This window comes from Eptatretus burgeri, chromosome 3 (genome assembly GCF_056783735.1).
Source record: "Eptatretus burgeri isolate ZD-2024b chromosome 3, Ebu_testis_v1, whole genome shotgun sequence".
NCBI classification, from domain to species: domain Eukaryota; kingdom Metazoa; phylum Chordata; class Myxini; order Myxiniformes; family Myxinidae; genus Eptatretus; species Eptatretus burgeri.
The window spans coordinates 72,294,120-72,315,889 of NC_140963.1; the positions used below are offsets into that span (position 1 = coordinate 72,294,120).

The 21,770-nt window shown below is 38.4% G+C and overlaps 1 protein-coding gene across 1 annotated transcript in view; it reads right to left on the reverse strand.

Annotated features, from left to right (window-relative positions):
* Nucleotides 1–21,770, reverse strand: part of LOC147030169 (integrin beta-5-like) — a 75,859-nt gene that overhangs the window by 2,880 nt on the left and 51,209 nt on the right. Inside the window, exons 12-15 of the mRNA XM_085873953.1 lie at nucleotides 7,892–8,111; nucleotides 5,990–6,090; nucleotides 1,794–1,907; nucleotides 903–1,069 (exon numbers count right to left, since the gene is read on the reverse strand). Coding sequence (XP_085730079.1) covers nucleotides 903–1,069; nucleotides 1,794–1,907; nucleotides 5,990–6,090; nucleotides 7,892–8,111 — 602 coding nt within the window. The remainder of the gene's footprint in view (nucleotides 1–902; nucleotides 1,070–1,793; nucleotides 1,908–5,989; nucleotides 6,091–7,891; nucleotides 8,112–21,770) is intronic.

A 21,770-nucleotide genomic window follows, 5' to 3' on the forward strand; every position in this document is an offset into this window, starting at 1 on the left:
ACCTGAAAATGAAGAACGCTATTGATTTTGGGCGTGGCCGGATCCAAGATGGCCGACTGGGGCGGCCATCTTGAAAAAACTGTTTTTTGTAATAAATGGAAAACTGCTCATCTGATTTCAATTATTTTTGCTCACTACGTTCCTCACCCCTGGGGAACTTTTTCGAGATGATGACCAAATGGTGTCTTATTTCCAATTCACCTCCCTCATTATCTAGAATATGTATGACCTTTTTCATTCAATGGTGGGGGATTCCCCATCTCTGATGGTATTTTTTTTGTTGTTGTTTGCACGTATGGCCACGCACGTACGGGCATGCACTCGTTAAAAATGATGAGCGTAAGACTCCATTTGGACAGTGTGTACGTGATGACCACAAACTGTTCTCCGTTTGCTAGAACATTCGGGGGACTTTGAAAACCATTATGCGGTCCTGGACGTTTGCAGGCCTCAAGGCACTACCAGATCGTTGAGGCACAGTAATTCGTACATACATTTCGCCAAAATACGAAGCTGAGAGCTGATATGTGAAGAAAGGTAATTAAACCATCACCTGTATTTTACAAAATCGAGCTAGCTTCAGGTGTGGTATCGTTTCTCCGCCCCCAACACCCATCGACAGTTTTTCAGTAAAATCTTTCACTTGTATACCACAGTGGTACCGAGATGGTCGTGATTGTGCATGGTCACTCCCCGATTGGATCTGACTACAAGGTGTACACAGGTTTCCACGGTAAGGTATCATCACCAGACTGCGCTAACAGCTCGTTTGAATAACAGGAACCGTGTTTCCTATTTTAATGCATGTGCTGAATATCAAAATGGCGGCGTGTGTGTGTGTGTGTGTGTGTGTGTGTGTGTGTGTGTGTGTGTGTGTGTGTGTGTGTGTGTGTGTGACTAACCGCTTCCCAACAGGCCTTTCCTTGCTCCTGTATGAAGCGTGCGACTTCACGCCGATCATGCAGAGAGACCAGCAGCTTCCAGATGAGAAGCGCCAGTAGACCGAGGCCTAACACTGTGGAAGTTACAGCCAGTACAACTGGAAGCACTTTTGGTCCTTCGGTGCACTCTAAGACACATGGGGAAGAGAAAGAAATAAAAGTACCACAGGCAGTTAGGAGGTTCATTGTTGCAAAATATATTTTATAGGAAGATGATTAAAGAATCTGCAGCCAGCTCAGCTCCCTCTGAAGGGTGCGACCTTCAAAGGGAGTTTATTTTGCTGGTATCTCAACGTACTGGATGTCTTGCTCAGGATCGATCGGGCATTGCATCCGAAGGTGGATGACCTGGAGAAGGATGGATGCATCACTTATCGAGAGGCTCCAACTCAGCAGCTGCTGCTGCTGCTGCTGCTACTACTACTACTACTACTTTTAGTGTCCATAAAGAATCCCTCGTTTTGCGGAAGTTTGGCCCAAGTTGTAAGTTGTTCACGAACTGGCTGACCAGGACTGATGTTCGACTGGAATTGATTCGGGCAGTATTTTGTAATTTGTTCTGGGCGCTGAATTAGAACTCATCGACTCTTTGACAATTACACCGTTGGATCTTCAACGTCTATCAACGAAATGCTAGCATGTGGGACACCCAGATTAATGCCCATCCAAGGGAGGCAAGATGCATTATTTACAACTGCAAGGAAACATGCGTTATTTATTTTCCTTCCTTCCTCGTCAGACTCATCAGCTCTGTCTCAGGTCGATTGGTAGAGTGTATTGGTAGAATGCCAGACATATGGCATGTCAGGCACATTGTCATGTTGTTGTGGAATGCAAGCTGTTGTCAAGTACCTTTGTTTTGCAGAGCAGTGATATTCAAGTATCCTTCTGGAGACTCGAATAAAGCAAAATGCATCACACACCCATCGTCATCCTTGTATGTGCACAGTTGCTCAATGCTGGAATCTGATTGGAAGGAAGAGAGAGAGAGAGAGAGAGAGAGAGAGAGAGAGAGAGAGAGAGAGAGAGAGAGAGAGAGAGAGAGAGAGAGAGAGAGAGAGAAAAAATTACATAGCTGGGTTCACATGTGATTGGTACATGTCAGTGGTCGGCAACCTAAATAACAAGAAGAGCCATTTAAAAAAAAAATTTGGTCAAAAACACGATATCTAAAGAGCCACAATGCACATGAACACTATTTCAATAATTGAATAACTGGACAAAGACACACACATTGATTTGTAATGCAATACATGTTTATTGAGTTGGTATCAATGAAAGGAGCCATTAAATTTTCTTGAGTACATCGAGTCAGCTTACCCATATTTATCTCTGCCACCGAAGGTGGAAGGAGGTTATGTTTTCACCCCTATGTGTCTATCTGTCTGTCTGTCTATCTGTCTGTCTGTCTGTCTATCTGTTTGTCTGTCTGTCTGTCTGTCTGTCTGTATGCAGGAAATCTCAAAAAGTTATGGACGGACTCTGCAGAAACTTGGTGGACAGGTTGGGTGTGTGACAAGGATGAATTGATTCAGTTTTGGTGAAGATCCGGATTCGGATCTGATAATTTTAAAAGTGATTCTTCACCATTGAGAGACAGGGCCAAAAACGATTTAGTTCTGTATCGCATGATATTTCAAAAATATATTGGGCCCGATATGTTGTCATGGATCAGGCATTACGTGGCGGAGGTATGCGCTCTGCAGAGTGACTTTCTAGTTTCTTTCTATTTTGCCAGGATGTGATGTTGTACTTATGGCAATGTTGCATTTTTGGTATCCCTCAGCTTTTAGCGTTTATTTATTTATTTTTTTCAAAATTTTGTCATTAGTTATCGTTTGATGATGATGATTCAAGGCAGACACTAAAGTTTTCCTATTTTTCTCTGCGTGATTGCGGCTCGCAGAAGAGCAAGGTGATGGAAGTTGTGAACGGATCATGAGGCAATGGGGCAACAGTGGGAGACACCAGGCAAGGGAATTAATGAACAGGAAAAGACAGAGGGAGGGAGGATGGGCAGTTAACACCACAATATGAAATAAAACAGTTGGGTTAGGAATGGTTAATGAGGTGAAAATTGGGGATGACATGAGAGGCTGTGCATCACCTGCTTGAATCCTCAGGAGGAGTGGAAAGGAATGGCCTCCAGAATGTTGTTCCACGGATACGATAAGTGTGCAACAAAAGAGATGAGATGCGCAGTCAGCCTGGATTTTGGAACTTTAATCCAGGAGGAGGTTACTGGAAGAACGTGTGCATCCTGGAATTGCTCGGGAGGTTCAGTATGTTGAGAGAGCAGAGGGAGCTAGACCGGAGCAGTGGTGGTTAAAAAAAAAAACCCAGAAGTCACTGACTTCTCTGCGATGTGAAAGTAGCAGACTTTGTGCTTTGGCCTCATTGTGGATGATTCCCATTTTGTGAAGAGCTTTAGACTTCACAGAATCAAGAAGAGACAGATGTGTTGCTGAAGCTGCAGCCCATAGGAGAAACCAGTACTCCATGGAGCTACAGACATTGAACTGTGAGTGGACTGTATTCTGTGAAATCTTTCAGTAACTTGTGGACTGTGACTAGCTCTGATCTTTCAATAAAAGACTTGAAACAACAAAGAATACCTAGTCTGTGACTGGCTTTGGAGACCAGTTTTGCTTTAGGTAAGACAAGAAGACTTGGCTGATGGTGGGGTCCAGAATTTCAAAAGACTGAATCTTTTCCATTTGCTGACAATGGAAATAGAAGTACGCAGGCTGGTTCGTTTGACGATCCTTTCTGAGCGATAGGGTGAGACTGCAATTTTTTTCTTGGATTGAAGGATATGTTCCATTTTCCAGACAAGAGTCGAATCATTTCAGATCAGCAGAGAGAGAGAGAGAGAGAGAGAGAGAGAGAGAGAGAGAGAGAGAGAGAGAGAGAGAGAGAGAGAGAGAGAGAGAGAGAGAGAGAGAGAGAGAGAGAGAGAGAGAAAGACGCAGCTGCGATCTATCAACCAATAGGAAGCGGGTACTGTACGACAATGTGGAGTCATCTGTGAAAAGGAAAATAGTTTTTCAGAGTAGCGGAGAGGTCGTTTATGTGGACGAGGATCAAGACTGGGCCCAATACACTACTTTGGTGGTACTGTCTCCAATGGGAGAGGAGATATTTTGGCCTTAGGGTCAATGTGGACGTGCTCCGGCAGCACCGACGCTCTGTACAGAGTATGGTCCCAATGGATGGATGGACGTACTTTGCTTTGAAAACCTTTGCATGATCTTATACTTTGATCTTCGGGTTAAAGTGTATGTGGTGAGCTTCATACCAATGTTGATATCCTATATATTGGACGTTTTATAAATGAGAAACAGAAAGTGTATCTTTCCAATTGGATGGTTTCAAAATATATAAACATAAGCAGTTTAGGAGTTACAAGCATCTAAAATTGTCCCTTTGTTGTTTGTGACAAATAATGTGCCAGGATGCCTTTTTTTTAAAGTTCGTGGTCGGGCCTCGTTAGGTTCGTTTATTCTGTCCCAAACCTTCAGCATCCAAAGATGCCAAAATGGCCTTCCAGAATGAAGTGTGTATCCTTTATCTACTTGGATGTTTCAGCTTCCCACGCTGTTATCTCAGACACTAGGCCTGACCTCCACATCAGGGTAGTCTTTGCTTTGTGAAACAATGACATAATATTCCCAGAGTTCATCAAATTAATCAAGAGAGTGTTTTTTTTATGGTGATGGACACATGAAATGGTGGATTTAACACAGACTGGAAATGGTCAAGGCCAGAAACGTGGTTGAGTCCGGAAATGAGGGCACATCTGGAAATGTGGTGAGGTCCAGAGACGTGGTAACATGTGTAAACTCTATCGATGTTGAAGAAATACATCAATTAACAAAACAATGCCATCTATGAGCATTTAATGTCAAAATGGTTATGCTGCTAATGGTCTCATTCATTGTTCTGGCTTGGTTGTCTTGGACATTAATAAAGTACTGCAGTATTAACACAGCTGTTGAGGGCTGCTTGGACAACAGCTTACAATGGAGTATTGATATATCCAAGTTAAATTATGAGCGAACTTGAAATGCGAGTTGAAGTGGACAACATAAGGTCCCACAAGGAGGTTTGGGATAAAGGAATGACATCAGTCACGGCAAAGGCAGCAAGCAAAGACTCACCAGGCCAGTTCCAAATCCAAAATCGAAATCAAGAATGATAACCTAGTTATTATTAAGCCTTATAGACCTCCGAGTGTTTCTTGGTATAGTCTAGGTTGGCGTCTCCCACAAATTTTGGTCTTGGACCCTCTGCTCCTTCTGTGCTTTGTCCTCCCTCTCTCCCCCCCTTCCCCCACCCCCTCGGGTTTCTGCAGGGTGAACCCGGTCCACCATCAACCCCCTTCTGGTGAAACTTCCAGTATCCAGAATCACTGCTCACCTCCATTCAGGTGTTCCTCATGTGTTTTTTTTTCCACCTGTGGAACCAACTTCCACATTCTCTTCAATCTCATTCTTCCCTCCAGGTTTTCAAGACACTTCACAACTATCTCAGGTCATCCCCGATCCAAAACCAAGATCTTTTCTCCCTTCTTAAACCTTCTCCAAGCCCACCTCTTTCCAAATTTCCAGCTTTTCCTAAGAGTTTCCATCTGTATTCATCTTGTCCACCACATGTGTCCTCTACAACCCCTAATTCTTCCCTACATCCCTCATTAAAGTCTCCCTCTATTTTGTCCCTCATCCCTGCTGTTGGTGTGTTTTGTTACTTCCTGATTCAGTCTATGTTCTCGCTCCTCCATGAGCCTCGACCTTGCATAAAATATGTTTGAGAAGTGTACCATTTTGGCAACTGCATGGACACCCCACACAGCGATTCATTCTCCACACATTATACAAGCCACAGATTGTTGAACGCAAATTTAAGGCATTTTAAGTGAACATATGTGATGATGCACTGTGCAGTATGGCAGAGCAGGGCAACGTGCTCCTCATGGTTAGTCCAACATTTGACAGCAGCTCTTATCTTTATTTGGCATCAATGAACAGATGAAGACAACCACATCTCACCAATGTTGTCCACCACGGTTATTGTTCCCGAACACCTCATCTCGCATTCTTGTCCACTTGCTAGTGGTCCGGCGTTAAACAACTTACACTCCACACAATCCCTTCATGAAAAAAACAAAAGATATTGAGTTAAAACTTTTTAATAGGTACAAAGCAAAGTCGTGTTAAATTAATTAGTTCATTTGGTGAATTGAAAGGCCAATATGACTATATGAGAAAATCATCTGTGAGATTGGGGATAATGGGGTTGCGGAAAGGAGATCAAAACATTCCAACATTTATGTAGATGTACATGAAACACACACATACACAGTTTTTTTTTTACTGTGAATAAACTTATACATGTAATTCTGATAACTCTTCAACAAAAAAGCCACAGCCTTCCCCTCCCAACCCTAAGGCATCAAAATCTTCTCCCTACATCGAAGTCTTCACCCCCCCTCCCCCAAAGCCTCAACCTCCCCCTTCCAAAGTTGTCCCATCTTTACTCTCACCCTCCTCCTGCTCATGAAAGCCAACGGGCATTCCCACGCCGAAACAGCGGAATATGTGCTTTCTGTTCCCCTATCATGCTATCACAGACTTCACAGAAACCCATCAGTTGCCTGCTCAACTCACAATTTTAAACAAAAATAGTTGGAAATACAGTAATAACAATCCAGTAAAAGTGCTGCTTGAGAGAAAGGATTACAAAGGGTAAATTCTAACTATCTAAAGAGTTCTAAAGGGTAAATTCCTCAAGTTATAAAGGGTTCCAAAATTTATGGCCATAGTGCAGAAATTGTGGGTGAAGTCAGGCGAACTGTCCGACCAATGGACACGCATGGAAGCACAGCTCCTTTCATGTCTTGACGAGTCATTTGCCTCATAAACACGATGTCTGCAGCAACCAAGCGACCAAAGGTTTCATTGCAAAAACAGTCAGGAAACACTTTTGCAAATGAAATCCTCAGAATTGGGTGTGCATAACCTCATGGATGAACAGCATGTGATGCACTGTCTCAACCCATGGACAGAAGGCCCCAACGTCAATGATATGGCTTTAAGAGCCCTGCCTTATGTCAGCACCTAAGCCAGAGGGGAGGAGTGACCAAAATGTGAACGAGTTTCTGCCTTTATCAAACTATTATACAAGACTTATGCTTGGTGTTGGCTTAATGGTTAGGGTGGTGGGCTTGGGATCCTAGTATCCTGAGTTCAAACCCCACTCGGCTGTTGAATTAATACCAGGTGGGGTTGACTCGGCCTGTCATCCTTCCGAGGTAGGCAAAACGAGTGCCAGCATGCTGGTATCCTGCGTTGGAGTGGCAACCCATCCAAGATTGTACCCAGTAGCCAAGGAGACTGCGTAGGCAGCACCAACGCTCTGCACAGAGTATGGTCCCAATGGATGGATGGATACAAGACTTGGGCAGGCTCTGTTCAATACTGACGAAGCCCATTAGACAGAAACATGTTCACCTTCTTCTCCTTTAATGGCTACAATTATTCCCACATTCTTGTGGGGTTGGACTGGGGAAGTTTGGCCCAAGTCTCTCGAACCGGCTGGCTCGGGCTGACGTTCGATTAAGGTGAGGGAAGGAATTTGGAATTTGGCCATTGTGCTGACGATAGCTCACCTACTCTTCACGAAGGACACTGTGGGATCTTTAACATCCATCAACTAATGCCGGTAAGTGGGACACCCAGTTTAACGCCCATTTGAGAGATGGCACACACACACTGATGAATCGCCCTGCCTGTGAAACACTGGGATGACAGATTATAGCAGGGCCAAGATTCAACCCAGGCTGGACAGCTTCGAGGTGAGTGTGTAAACCTCTAGTCTAGGCCATATTGCCACCCATAAACACGTTCACAGTGTGTACATATATATATATATATATATGTATATACATTTACCTTTGTGCAGAGCAGATGTCAGTACAGGAAGGACACTTGTCACAGGTGTTTCCATGTGACCCTTCGTCACAAATACAACGTCCACAAACACACTTTCCACGTTTGCTGCACACTGTGCCATCGGTGGCGAGGCAAGCAGCCTCATTCTGTGAACAATTGCATATCTCGCCAGTCCAGTTGGCATCACACTTGCAGATACCACACTGGCAACTGCCATGACCTGCTCAAGAAAACGGAAAGGTGCAGTGCAAGAATGAATACCTGTCGCACTTGAACAACTGGATAGCTGTAAGTTAATATTCACAAGTCTGGTTTCATGAACTCATATTGGTGAATGTAAACTCATATTTTTGAATGTAAAGAACAAAAGGAGCAAAATTGGATGAAACATTTGAAGAAAGATTTTTCTCAAAAAGGAAAACATTTCACTGCAATGTTTTATCCACAGGGTGGCGTTCACTCGGCACACCTGTGTGGCACATTTTAATAGACTCCTTTTGAAGGGAAGCACTGTTGAATCCAGGGGAGTTTCACTGGTGCCCCTGGGAACCCCGATCACACCAAAGGCATCAATCGTGTCTCTGTACCTACAGAATCTAGGATCTTACACATTTTGTCCAGATTGGGGACCAGTACAGCATCACAGTACTAGAATGGAATTAAGGATCCCCCATCCTTTATAAGCCTAGCATAAAGAAACCTTCATAACGATTGCAGCCGAGGCTTATGCACAACTCCACCCATATATTGTAGTTGCAGCAATAGTCTTCATGTTGATATTTTTTGTCGCAAAAAGTAGTTGCTTGACCTTATAGAATGGCGAGTAAAAACCTGCACTCATCAATGGGTTAACATTCAGGGGCTATATCCATTTCTGCATTTGATGGGGCGGCCATTTTTTTTTTCCCCCGTGCCATCCTTCCATACGGAGTCCTACCATACTCCATGATAACAAAATTCGATGTGATCTTCAGCTTGCTTGAGCCAAGGGAAACCTGTCCCTTCCAGATCTCCCTCCCACTCCACCCACAATGACTTTGGTTCGGCTGGCTCAAGCTCAACGTACCTGGGTCGACTCTGCCAAAGCCTCCTGAAAGGAATCCTGAATCCCAGCATGGGCACAGAAATTTATCCCCACAACTAACATCAGTTACATCATTGCTTTTGCAACATCCAAGAATATGGAGAGGGGAGGAACAATGTTGCCGGAGAGTTTGTTGTCGGTAGAACATGCGTTTTTGCATCTTAAATGTTGTGTGTGTACATGCAGGGCAATTAGTGTGAGACAGACTTGTACATTATTGGCATGCACAAGGCAATTTATTTTCTTTTTTTCTTCTGAGGAATTTGATGTTTGGTAGAAACAGCCTTCATCCGCAGCTTGATGGAGTACTGGTGTCCCCTTTGGGTTGGAGCCCATGCCTCACACCTTGCTCAGCTTGACAACTTGGAAACTAAGCCCTTCGAGATTCTTGGAATGTCCCACGATGAAGATGAGTCTATGTGGCTATAATTTTCCGATCACAGACAGGTCAGTGGTCGATGTCTTCTTCCACCTACTTTCTGTGCTTTCTCCATCGCCCACCACCTCCCCCCCCTTAGTTTTCTGCAGGGCGCATGCAGACCACTAGAAACCCCCTCCTGGAGAAACTCACAAAATCCAGAATCACTGCTCACCTCCACTTATTTGTTCCTCTTTGTTCCTCACCTGTAGAATGAACTTCCACATTCTCTTGAATCTCATCAGTAGGGTGGATTTACTGATTCTGGCTCACTTTTCCCCATGTAAATGAATGGGGGATTTTCAGCGATTCCCTTTTTTTTTCCCTAAAAATAAACCCCCTTTTTATCCGTTTTTCCCTGCTGTGCAGGGGTTTGGCTTTTTGTGAGGCAATGTTTTATGGTCGGATGCCCTTCCTGGACGCCTCTTACAACACAGGGATATGGTACACCTATTCTAACCGGGGCATACACCGGGACCAGTATACTGGTACTCATTTCGCCGACCTCGGAAGGATGACAGGCTGAGTCAACCCCCTGGTGTTAATTCAGCAGCTGAGCGGGATTCGAACTCGGGACACTGGGATCCCAAGCCGCCACCCTAACCACTAAGCCAACACCAGGCTTTGTATATATATAACCAGGCTATCCCAAAGTATATTTATTTGTCTCCCCTTTAACCTGGAGGTTGATCAGCTCACTCATTGAACCTATAAAGATTTGTTCATTCTCAAATTCCTTCAATAGTTTAATTTTCTTTGCACAATAATCCCCATCTAAAATATTGACAAACAAAACATTTGAATCTTTATATTTTTTAAGATACCCCTTTTGTGCCATTACGAAATGATAAACTTCTCTTAATGATCTCATCTGACCACCGTCCGAGTTGCAAATCATTTTTGTGTATAAACCACGCCATAAAAAAGTTTTGTTTCAAATGTTTTCAGTTCATGCCGTGAAAATGAGGAAGTGTTTTTGACACGGTCGTGCTGTGTGGTTTTAGACAGTCATGCTGTGAAAAAATAGGAACTATTCTGTGAGACAAGGTCTCGTGTTTATATTTTATCTCAGAACACGAACTGAAAACATTTGAATCGAAACCATTTTAAGTATGTTTTGTAAATGATTCATACAATCGCCCAGTTATTTTCCAAGCTGTCATTTCCTGTGGCCGCACCCAATGTTTCGGGGAATTTTCTCATTGTAAGCCTTATAAGTGATTCACCAGACAAAGTTTCTGCCAGACGGGATTTTCATTTTTACAACTGAGACATGGATGATCTCTCTTCCGATGAAGGCAAAAGCTTACTACAGAGTTGGTAAGTTTGTTTGGTTTTCTCTTTGAACGATGAAGCAAATGATTATTAATTAAATCATGATAATTCTGATATATATATATATTTTTTTTTTCCCTGACAGGGCATTGGAAGAAATTGAGTTTACGTATCACGGCGTGGTTCATGAAATTAATACTCTTATTGAAGAGATCAATGATTTTAGAAGAGAATTGAAAGACATTTTCAATGAGTGGCACGAAGTCTTATCACGTCCTATCATCTCGAAGGAATTAAACCAATGGTGAGACACGTGTGTGTGTGTCTGTCTTCCTACCTACCTCTCTCTGCTCTTATTGAAGAGATCAATGATTTATAATGACCGGTCTCTGATCTCGAATGAATTAAACCAATGGTGAGACACGTGTGTCTATGTGTGTCTATGTGTGTGTGTGTGTGTGTGTGTGTGCGTGTGTGCGTGTGTCTATGTGTGTCTATGTGTGTGTGTGTGTGTGTGTGTGTGTGTGCGTGTGTGTGTGTGTGTGTGTGTGTGTGTGTGTGTGCGTGTGTGGGTGTGTGTTGCTTTCCCTGTCTGTCTGTCTCTTCATCTATACCCTTGACTTTTTTTTTTTTTTTTCAGCACTATCGCACAACATCAGCTGTTGAAGCAATCTTGTACAACACATGATTTTCTGGAGGTAAATATTTCTGAATTATTATTAATATCACTCTCTCTTTAGAATGTCGTCTAATGTTGGTTGCATTATTAGTTTGAACGCGGTTTTGTCAGTACACTGGAATTAATTTTATTGACCTTGAAAGGATGACAGGCTGAGTCGGCCTCCTGGTGTGTTAATTCAGTGGTCAACGAGGCTTACTCATATTACCATGTAATTATTATCCACTTTTTGTTTCAAAACAGAATATGGTGTCTGAGTTTCGAAATCACAAGACATCTGGAGAAGATTGCTGGGAAAGATTACACATTCTCGCAAATGAATATTTAATATTTTCAATATTAATAAATTATATTTGTTTTGTATACAATTACTTGATTCTGAATTACAAGAAGAGGATCAAAACATGAAGGGAGGGTAGGTGCGCCCCCCAATGAGCCATCACCCCCTCATCCCATCCCTCCCCTCCCCATGTGTGTGTGTGGGGAAGGGTGGGGGGGTGGGATGAGGAGGTGGTGGGTCAAAGGTGGGGGCGCACAGGGGATGAGGGGGTGGGGCTTGTGTGGGAGGGGTTTATGTGGGCGGGGCTTCGGTGGGGCTTGTGTGGGTCTTGTGTGGGAGGGGTTTATGTGGGTGGGGCTTATGTGGGCGGGGTTTATGTGGGCAGGGGCGAATGTGGATGAGGTTTGTGTGGATCAATGGATGGGTGGAGAGATGGGTGGATGAGTGGATGAGTGGAGCTTGTGTGGATGGGTGGATAATTTTTTTAATTAAATAAACATGTTGTGTGTGGGGAACTAATTAACTAATCACTAATTATGTGAATATGGGTGGAGCTTGTGTGTGTGGAGCTTGTGTGGAGCTTGTGTGGAGCTTGTGTGGAGCTTGTGTGGAGCTTGTGTGGGGTTTGTGTGTGGTGGGGTTTGTGTGGGGTTTATGTGGGTGGGGCTTGTGTGGGTGGAGTCAAAAAGGGGCGGAGTCAAAAATTTCAATTTATTGGAGCTTGTGGGGGGGTGTGTGGTGGGGTTTGTGTGGGATTTGTGTGGGCGGGGCTTGTGTGGGTGGAGTCAAAAAGGGGCGGAGTCAAAAAATTTCAATTTATCTTTGTCTTTTGTAATTCCTGTGAATAAAATGAACCTAAAATCTCTTCCCCTTCCAAATCATATATCTTATAAGTCCAAGGAACCGTATCTATTACATCAACAATTTTAAAAAGTTCTTTCGTCCATCGTTCAGTAAAACCCTTTTCAAAAATGAGATTTCCACCTATATATTCTTACGATATCACCAACTTTGAACTTAGGTTTTCTGACATTAATCTCTTTTTCATATTTTAATTTTGTAAATGTTTCTGATGGCTTCATATTCGTTGACGTGTGAATCGTGTCATTATACTTATCCACAATATCCTGAATAAAAGATAACCATTGTTGTGAACCGAGTTGTGTGAATTTTTTATATAGTCTCTCTTTTAAGGTACGATTAAAACGTTCAACAACAACTGCCTTCCCTTCATTAAAGGTACTGTATAATGTAATACTGTTATTTTTTAGAAAATTCATAAATGTCTTGTTATAAAACTCTCTACCCTCATCAGTCCACAATTTTTTAGGTTTTCTCTTACTTTTATTAAATATCTGTTGAAAAGCTAACATAAGAGTATTACCTGTTTTGTTTTTTAAAGGGACAACCCACACATATCTACTCCTCAAATCAATAACGGTTAAAGCATACTTGTACCCCTTATCATTATTGAGTTCAATCAAATCAGCAGACCAGATATAATCTACTTCCTTGGAATAAACTTTCCTTCTCTGAAACTTTGTGAATATTGGTTTATGTAATTCATCAGCTAATTGCTCTTCAGTCTTAATGACATCATTAGAGCTTACAAGTTTTTTGAATTTCCAAGTCCAAGTTTCAATTTAGCACTAATCATCTTCTTCACGATGAACCTATCAACTTTTTCTCTCAAGGTTGGATTTTGTATCAGAGACAAATTATACAACATTTCTCTATCGGCTTCATGCTTTTCTTCCAACGTTGTGGTATTCCCATAATCAATATCGTGTCTCATGCACACTTCATCAACTCTATTGATTGGTTTACTCCAGGATTTAGGATTGTCTGCCTCATCTAATCTTTTATCCAAGTTTGTGCCTGGACCACAGAAAGAATACCCTGGAAGATGTAATTCCCTGGTATTCCAGTAGTTGTAAATTTACTTCCTGATAAAAACTTTTGTATATCTCCTCCGAGTTTGTGTTTGGAGATAAATTGATTTTTTTGAACCACACACCGAACATATACCTTTTTGTATAACCCTGTTATTTTTACTTTTAATATATGAAATATTTTTAGTATTAGTTTTCTTTTTACATTTGAGACAATAACTCATTTATTTATGAGAAAAATTCCTGCAGAGTGCAAAAACCTTTTTAGTTTCCAACATGCACATTTGAATCTTAATTTTTAAAACATAAAGAATCCTAAGAAATGCCTTCACTCTCTCCTCCATTTATTTAAGAAAAAACTTGAATTAAAATGAATGGCTTGACGATGTCAATAGTCTTGAAGAAAATATTGCAAATAGACTTGTCAATTCTTTGGTTTCCTCCTCGGTGGGTTGAGTTATTTTCTGTAATACCGCCAATCTTTTTGAATCTCACTGGTTTCCATATTTTGATATTTATTTTGTCTCGCTCTTTCCTCCCTCTCCTCCCTCTCTCTCTTCTCTTTTTCCTCCTTCTCTTTCTTCTCCCTCTCCTCCTTCTCTCTCTTCTCTTTTTCCTCCTTCTCTTTCTTCTCCTTTTCCTCCGTCTCTTTCTTCTCCCTCTCCTCATTCTCCTTTTCCTCCTCTTCCCTCTCTTCTTCAACTCCTTCCTCATCTCTTACTATCCTTGATTGGTATACCCCGCATAGAATATTATACATATATTCATCAGGATTTCTTGTTATTCCTGCATCGAAAATAATTTTTTACAACAGGAAACCAATAAAATTTCTTTTGAATTTCTAAAAGAGCCTTACCTTTTCTTAACTTTATAATTTTTTCATTATTTAACATTCTAATTAAATCTAAAGTTGTCGGTTTATCAACATCAGCATAATGCCAATCTTTTATTGAAAATACCTCATTCTTATGTTGTAGAACATATTTATTAAAATACCGAATACCCTTTTCTTGAAGGTATGCTTGGACACAGAAATGATAATTTTCTTGAAGCCTTCTTGCTGTCATTTATGTATTAGAAATATATGTTAGAATAATATTATGGCACGAAACACCTCCCCATCTTCCCATAGTTAAATCATTTTGTATTTCCTTACTTATTATATATAATCCTGTTTTTTCTGTTTTCATGAGATAAACAAGGGCAAAACCATTATTATATTTGCCCTTATTAAATTCTTTTATTTGTTGTTTACTAATCGTGGACCCACAAAACTCATTCTCGATACCAAGTGGATAATATTCTTCCTTACGAGACTGATTTAATTGTTCCAGGTCTTCGAGGTTAATTTTAAATGACCAATTATACCCTAAATCATTCATATCATACCCCCATTGTTCTATTCTCATACAAACGATACGCCCTTCTTTATAAAAATTTATTTTAATTCGAACTGTGAATTCTGTATGACCTGGAGATAATATCAACACTTCTGTATCTTTGGAATACACAGCCGTTTTATTTAAGTATATATATTGTGATAAATCGCTTAATCTCACCAAGTCATTCGCGTCAGTCGGGCTTGGATAATTTTTTAATTTAAAAGCATTTTTCATGTTAATATTTTTGGTTATATTATATTTATGTCGTTCAGCCTGTGCCTTTGTGTAATAATTTGATAAATCAATATCCAGTTCTTGAGATACACCAAAGATAGAACCATCTTTACCAACATAAGTCATTTATATTAGATTAAAAATAATATCATAAAATTTTTTATTTTTGTTGAGTTGAAATAACACATATAGACATAATTGACCACAACACTTGGAATTTAATTCTTGGACTTGAAATGTTTGATAAACACCATTCTGTAAGAATTTTATAACTTCAACAGGTGGTGGAAGACCAAAACTATCAAAATAATATTTGTCTTGATTATTAAAAATACAAACCCAATGAGAACCGTTCCCATTATTATCTTCTAAGTTCATAATAATATTCTTTGTATGTTTCGGCACATTTGTTAATTCATCTCTCATACAAATAACCACATTTTGAATTTTTAATTTCTTACAATATTTGGCAAGTTGTAAATTTGATGTTGTATTCTTTCCAAATTCTTTCAACCACTCATCAATGCTCATTTATTTATTAGAAAGATATAATCCATTACCTCTTTTCGTTAATTTTACACCTGCTTGTGCAATAGAAGAAAGCATATCTCCAACTAACAATCTCGCTTTATCAGGCAGACCTTCAAGTTTTTCAGCAAAATCTACAATTACGCCACTTCCACTAATTTGTTTCTCCAACTCTTTGTTATGTCTTTCCAATTCTTTTTGAGCCTGGAGTTGAGCCTTCCTTTCGTTGGCAGTTTTCACCGCTGTTGAAATACCACCCGTCAATGCTCCAACCGCACTTAAACCAGCAAATAAAGGAATTAGAAATGGGAGAAATCCTCCACTCGTCTCTCTTATTGAATATTTTTTCAACATTGGTTTTGTCATTTTAATTTTAAGTGAGCCAGTGTCATTCAAGATTTTAACCTGTTCTCTTGTGAGCAAAACATCAATTCTTACTGCTCCTTTTCTCTGAATTGTATTAACGTTAATCGTACAAGGCTTTTGATTTTGAACACAAGATGATAGTTTATGAAGATTGATTTGATTAACATATACCCCAGTTGGTACTTTGCCACTCATTTATTTAACAAAAAATTATGTGAGACTAATCATCACACCATTATCTGTATTAATCTGCAATTCTGTTTCTTCCAAAAGCAAACAATATGTATCAACTTCTTCACTCTCTCCTCTTTCAATGTATAGGGAAGTATCCACTCGATTAGACTTTATAGTTTCCTTTTGCGCGCTCAGGTCAAACGCATAGATTGTATACAAACTTTTAAATGCTGTCATATCCAAAATAGGTTCTTTATTTCCATTACTTTCACACACCTTTTGGTAAGACTTGTATGCTTCAGCAAAATCATTTTTTCCCAATTAATTTCCAATCTATCTCGTGGATAAAATGTTCCATCTAGAGAAACGCGAAGTTGTTTCACCTTAGCATTATCACTCAATGCATTATTCTTATCAGTCGCAGTATCACCATCTGGCTTTTTAAAAATGATCCACAGATATCGTGGCTTTCCTTCCAGAACACCCAAATTCCACGTGTAAGTAGTTTGATTGAGTTTAACGTGTTGACATCTTCTTTTGAGGTATGATACACTGAGTGGTTTCTTTGAGTTAAGTCTTCGATTCAACATCTCTTCTGTTTTAAGATTAGGAGTATATTCACTGATATACCAACTCATCTCCTCAATTACAAATTTATTCTGATCACCAAAAGCATTACCAACACCAAAAAGCAATCTATTTTCATTATCATTCCTTTGTAGTTGAAATCTAATTTTAAGACCATACAGAACTTTATCATGATCACAAAATCCAAATATACCTTTAAGAGGAACCGCCACAGTAAAACTATTTTCTGCTTTTGTATCATCATTATACGCTCCTTTCCTTTGAATATATCCAGGGTCTGTGTTTGTTCCCGTTGACATATCAGGAATAAAACCTTCGACAGACCCCTTTCCCATTCTATCACTGAATGTATAGAGTGTAAATTTTATCATTTCAGATACAGCAGAGACATAATCAACCGCTTCAACTTCTTGTGTTCCAATATACAAACGCACACTATCAAACATTTTCCAGAAGAAATCATTTACAAGTGTAGCGTTTGTGTTATTCCCAGCTTTAGTGAATTTAAATTTACACAACAAGAAACTTTCGGAGAGATTCAAATAGGTTTGTTGATTATTTATTTCAAAACTTTTTGTACCATTCGTATTCCAGTCTGTTCCAGTTATTGCATTTACCTTGAAGTAATCTTCTTTTTTAGTGGAGTTTGAGATAATAATAGTATCATCCAAATCATAGATACTATCAATTGCTTCCATACTTGTATTTATTTAGGAAAAAAGATGTTAAAACTTTTGAAACCCTGATCCAAGTATTTGAATTATTTTCTGTCGTTCTTGGGGGACAACTGAGTTTTGCCTTTCTTAATTTCTTTTATTGCTTGTAATTTATGAGATTCCTTCTGAGCATCTTTTATACTCTTTACAGCACCTGCTACATTTCCCACAGCAGAAGCAGTTGAACCAATTAGATCTTTATGTTTAAGAATAGTTGAACCAATACCCATGAGAGTATCAATTATCCCATCTCCTCTAAATTGATGTCCAACACCCCTTTGTCTCTTAGGTTTATAGTATCCTCTACCAAGATACATACCTTCACCCTTGTAGTATGGGGAAAGGAACATCCCATCCCCTGTAATTATTTTATATTTTCCCAACTCGTGTTTCCTCACAATAACCATCGTATTTATTTATTGGAAAACTTCACGTAGGTGAATTCTGATGGATATAACTTCTCCATTAAAAGAAATCACACGATTATCTTGGTCGGTTATCCTAAAATTTACTCTGTGTATGGTTTTTCCTGACACAGGTAGATAAACCAAATTTTTGGGTTCCATATTGAATTTATAACCAATTGGGGTTGAGTATGCACTGAATGAAAATATTGTATTTTTTTTTCCATCATTATAAGCACCATCAATCAAATCACAGTGAATTAACACCGAATTTATTCCTGAGGATATTTGAATGACATTATCACTGTAAAACGTCCCATTAGTTTCAATCTTTTTTGAGGAGAAACCCAATAACTCTCTAAATGAATTATCAATTGTGAAATCAACCTTGTAGTTATTTTTAACTTTAATCGTTGATTTTGAAGTATGTTTTTGAATGTTTATAACAATATTTTTTGGTTCATCACCCTGTTCTTTCATAAGACGAGCAATTTCGGAAGATATTTGAGAAATCTCATATGCTCCGGGTGAGACTGTTATCGTTTTGTATCCACTTCCGGGATTATAACTAAACTTGTCATTTTTATCAGTTATATTAAATAAGGTATTATAAGTTTCCATGGACAATAAAGATGCCTCATATTCTTTTGTTGTGTCAAGTTGTAGTGGGTATGGGAATGAAGATGTGTGGTCGCTTGTTGTGAAATTGAAACTAAGGATTGTGCTTCTCATCTTATTTAATATGAGATAAAATGTCTTTATATTGATATTTATTAATTATTTTCATGTTCATCAACTGGTCTAAAATGGCTGATGCTTCATTAAAACAATTGTTATTTCCAGCCTTCTGACTGCCTAACAACAATAACAGTCTATTAACTAATTGCGATGGGTCATTTGGAAGAAAACTAACACCTGAACCAAGGATACTTAAAGCCTGAATAATGTGTTTCTCCTTCTCATTCTTCCTACTTTTACCAGAAAGAATAACCTTATAATTTAGAGTGTTCAGCAAATCAATATATACTCTATCATCATTATTTTCCATATCCAATGGTTTATCAATATACTTTGATTCATCCTTCACAGTTGAACCTTGTCTTCCATCTTTTGTGAGAAGAAACATTAATCTCGGAGTTAGTTTAACAGGGGTTGAGCAGAACTTAAGAACCTTAATTCATCATTAAATATCAATACCTTTTCTTGAACAAGATGAAATATTGCTGGTTGTTCTGTTGGAATGAGTCCTGCTTTGGTTTTTGAATCCGCTGAATATTCATTGTTTTGAACAGCATTCACAATATAATCAGGGGGTTGATTAATCTCTTCCAGTTGTTGAAATAAACCTTCATCATGTTCTAATTCTCCAATATGCTCTAATTCTTCCTCCGTCATTTGACTGAAATCTTTTAACATTTGGAGCTTTCTGGGAGTATATTCTACTGTGGGAACTGTGGAAACATCTTTCATTTTTCTTGGGAAGTTTTTAAAAGTGGTTTAAAAAATTTCTCTTGTTTTCTTTCAAATGCTTCTTCGCCCGTTAGTTTCTGTCTGCGTTTCTTCTTTATGTCTTCCTGTTGTTTTACAACTTTTGAAACCAACTCTTGATGTTCCTTAAATCTTCTTGCTCTTTCTTTTACATCCATTTATTTATTGTAAAATATCATTTAATGAATTGTAAAGATCAACAGGGAAATTTTCCTTTTCTTCATCATTCAAGTAGATGTGTTCAAATAAATCCTTTTCTTTAAATATTTCATCAAATTCTTTATTAACATTAATGCGAGTTGTAATTTCTTCTTCACTAATACTTGCATCTCTGCTTTTCATACGTTTGCGTTGAGTTTCTTCATCAACATCAAAACCGAATGATAAAATCTTCACTCCACTCAGATGTTTAATAATTTGTCTCGTTCCTTCTGGATTAGTTTCTAATATCCCAACACCACCAGATTTTAGTTTCCTTAACTCACTCTTACAATGTGAATATTTTGTTGTACCAAGAGAAACCTCCTCAAACATTTGACCTTCATTCCTCAATCGCATATGTTCCTCCACTGAAATATAGTGATAATCTTCACCTTTTACTTCTCCAGGTCTTATTGCTCTAGTTGTTGTTGATACAATGCGTATCACGGGGTGTTTTTTAAGTAAATTTACAATATTCTCATTTGTACTACACAAGAACCTTGATTTATGAAAGTTTTTTCCAGAAGCAGATTTACCCACAAGATTTATAATAATAGTTGTCATTTATATATGTAATTGTTTATAAAACAAAAAATATATCCCTTAATATCTCATCTTGTTTCACAACAATATATTTATATTTTTCAGTCGTGTGCTTCATATAATCCTCAAATTTCTTTTTACTACATAATGTAGAACAATTATCTCTCCAAAAATTATTGATATCTATTGAATTTAACTTGAATAAAATAAAAGTATTAGCATTGTTTCTGATGGAACGACGAGGAAGTTGAAAGTACGATTGACTAAGATAAATACAATTACAAGAAGAATGTCTCCCTCTTGTGTAGTAGCTGTCCATTACTGTTTGGTTTCTCTCATTAACACAATCATCAAAGATAACGAGGTTCTTTTTTGATTTATCCAAATCTTGGGGAGACGGTATATCATCCGTATTATCACTAAGAATACAAGTTATAGGATTTGATTTCTTTTTACATCTCTGTGTATCACAAAATAGTTGAATTATATCTTCAATGTTATAATCATTTAGGTTTTTTGACGTTTAAATAAACCGATTATATCTTCTTTTTGAAGACCAGCATTAAAACCTTGTGAGAGTAGTTGATACTCTGGTTGAAAACTCGACTTTGTGAAAATTATTAAATTGTCATAATCTAAAAAGTTGGGAGTGAGGAGCATTTTTAAAAGTAAGCAGGTTTTTCCACATCCACTTGAACCAACTATGAGACATCTTAATGAATTTGGGAGATTTTTATGGTTGTTAAATTTTATCTTATTTTCCCAAATAGGTAAAAAATCATTCATTTATATATTTGAAAAACAGGTTATTTAATTTATTATTGGCTTTTTAGAAACTCTATATTTTATCCTAAGTTCAGGTTTAATTTCAAGATAATCCATTATTTTATTTATACAATATCTTGTGTTGATATTTCCCTGAAAATTACATCCATGAATAATATACAACAACAATCCTTTGAACATTTCTCTTATACGTTCAGTTTCTTCCCTTGTAAGGAAAGGTGTGTTATCATCCTCATACTTTACATTCATTTCTCTAATCAATCTTGTAAAGTAATTCATTTTTGGTGTAAATCTAAAAGAATTATTTTCCTTTTTATATTTTTTATTATCATTAATTAGAAGATAATCACAGAATATACATTGTTTATAGGCTTTTGACTCTGTGTTTAATCCCGTCTTTCACACGCAGGACAATTCTCAAATTTGTCATATGGAGAATCAGGAAAGTCTAGCATATTTATAAAGTAAAACTTTACTTAAACTGAAATTCATCTATACTTTCAGTTGTATATTACCATCGATATCGATATACTTTTTTCATTATCAGATTCAACGACAACATTTTTTATATTAAAGGTAATTTTAAAATTATCGTTAACTACTATTGAACGAAATGTCATTTCACCTGATATATTAACATCCTTTATTTCATCAGGATTTACATCTTTAGGGTTGTTGAAAAAAATACAAATTTCTCCTTGCATATTACAGATGGTCTTATCTTTTCTTTCTAAAGCTTCATCCATAAGGTTTTTGTTCTTTGATACTTTTTCTTGTTTCATTGCTTTTTCTAGTTTTGAATATATTACTAGAAGGAGAGGAGAAACTTTTGTTAGAGATA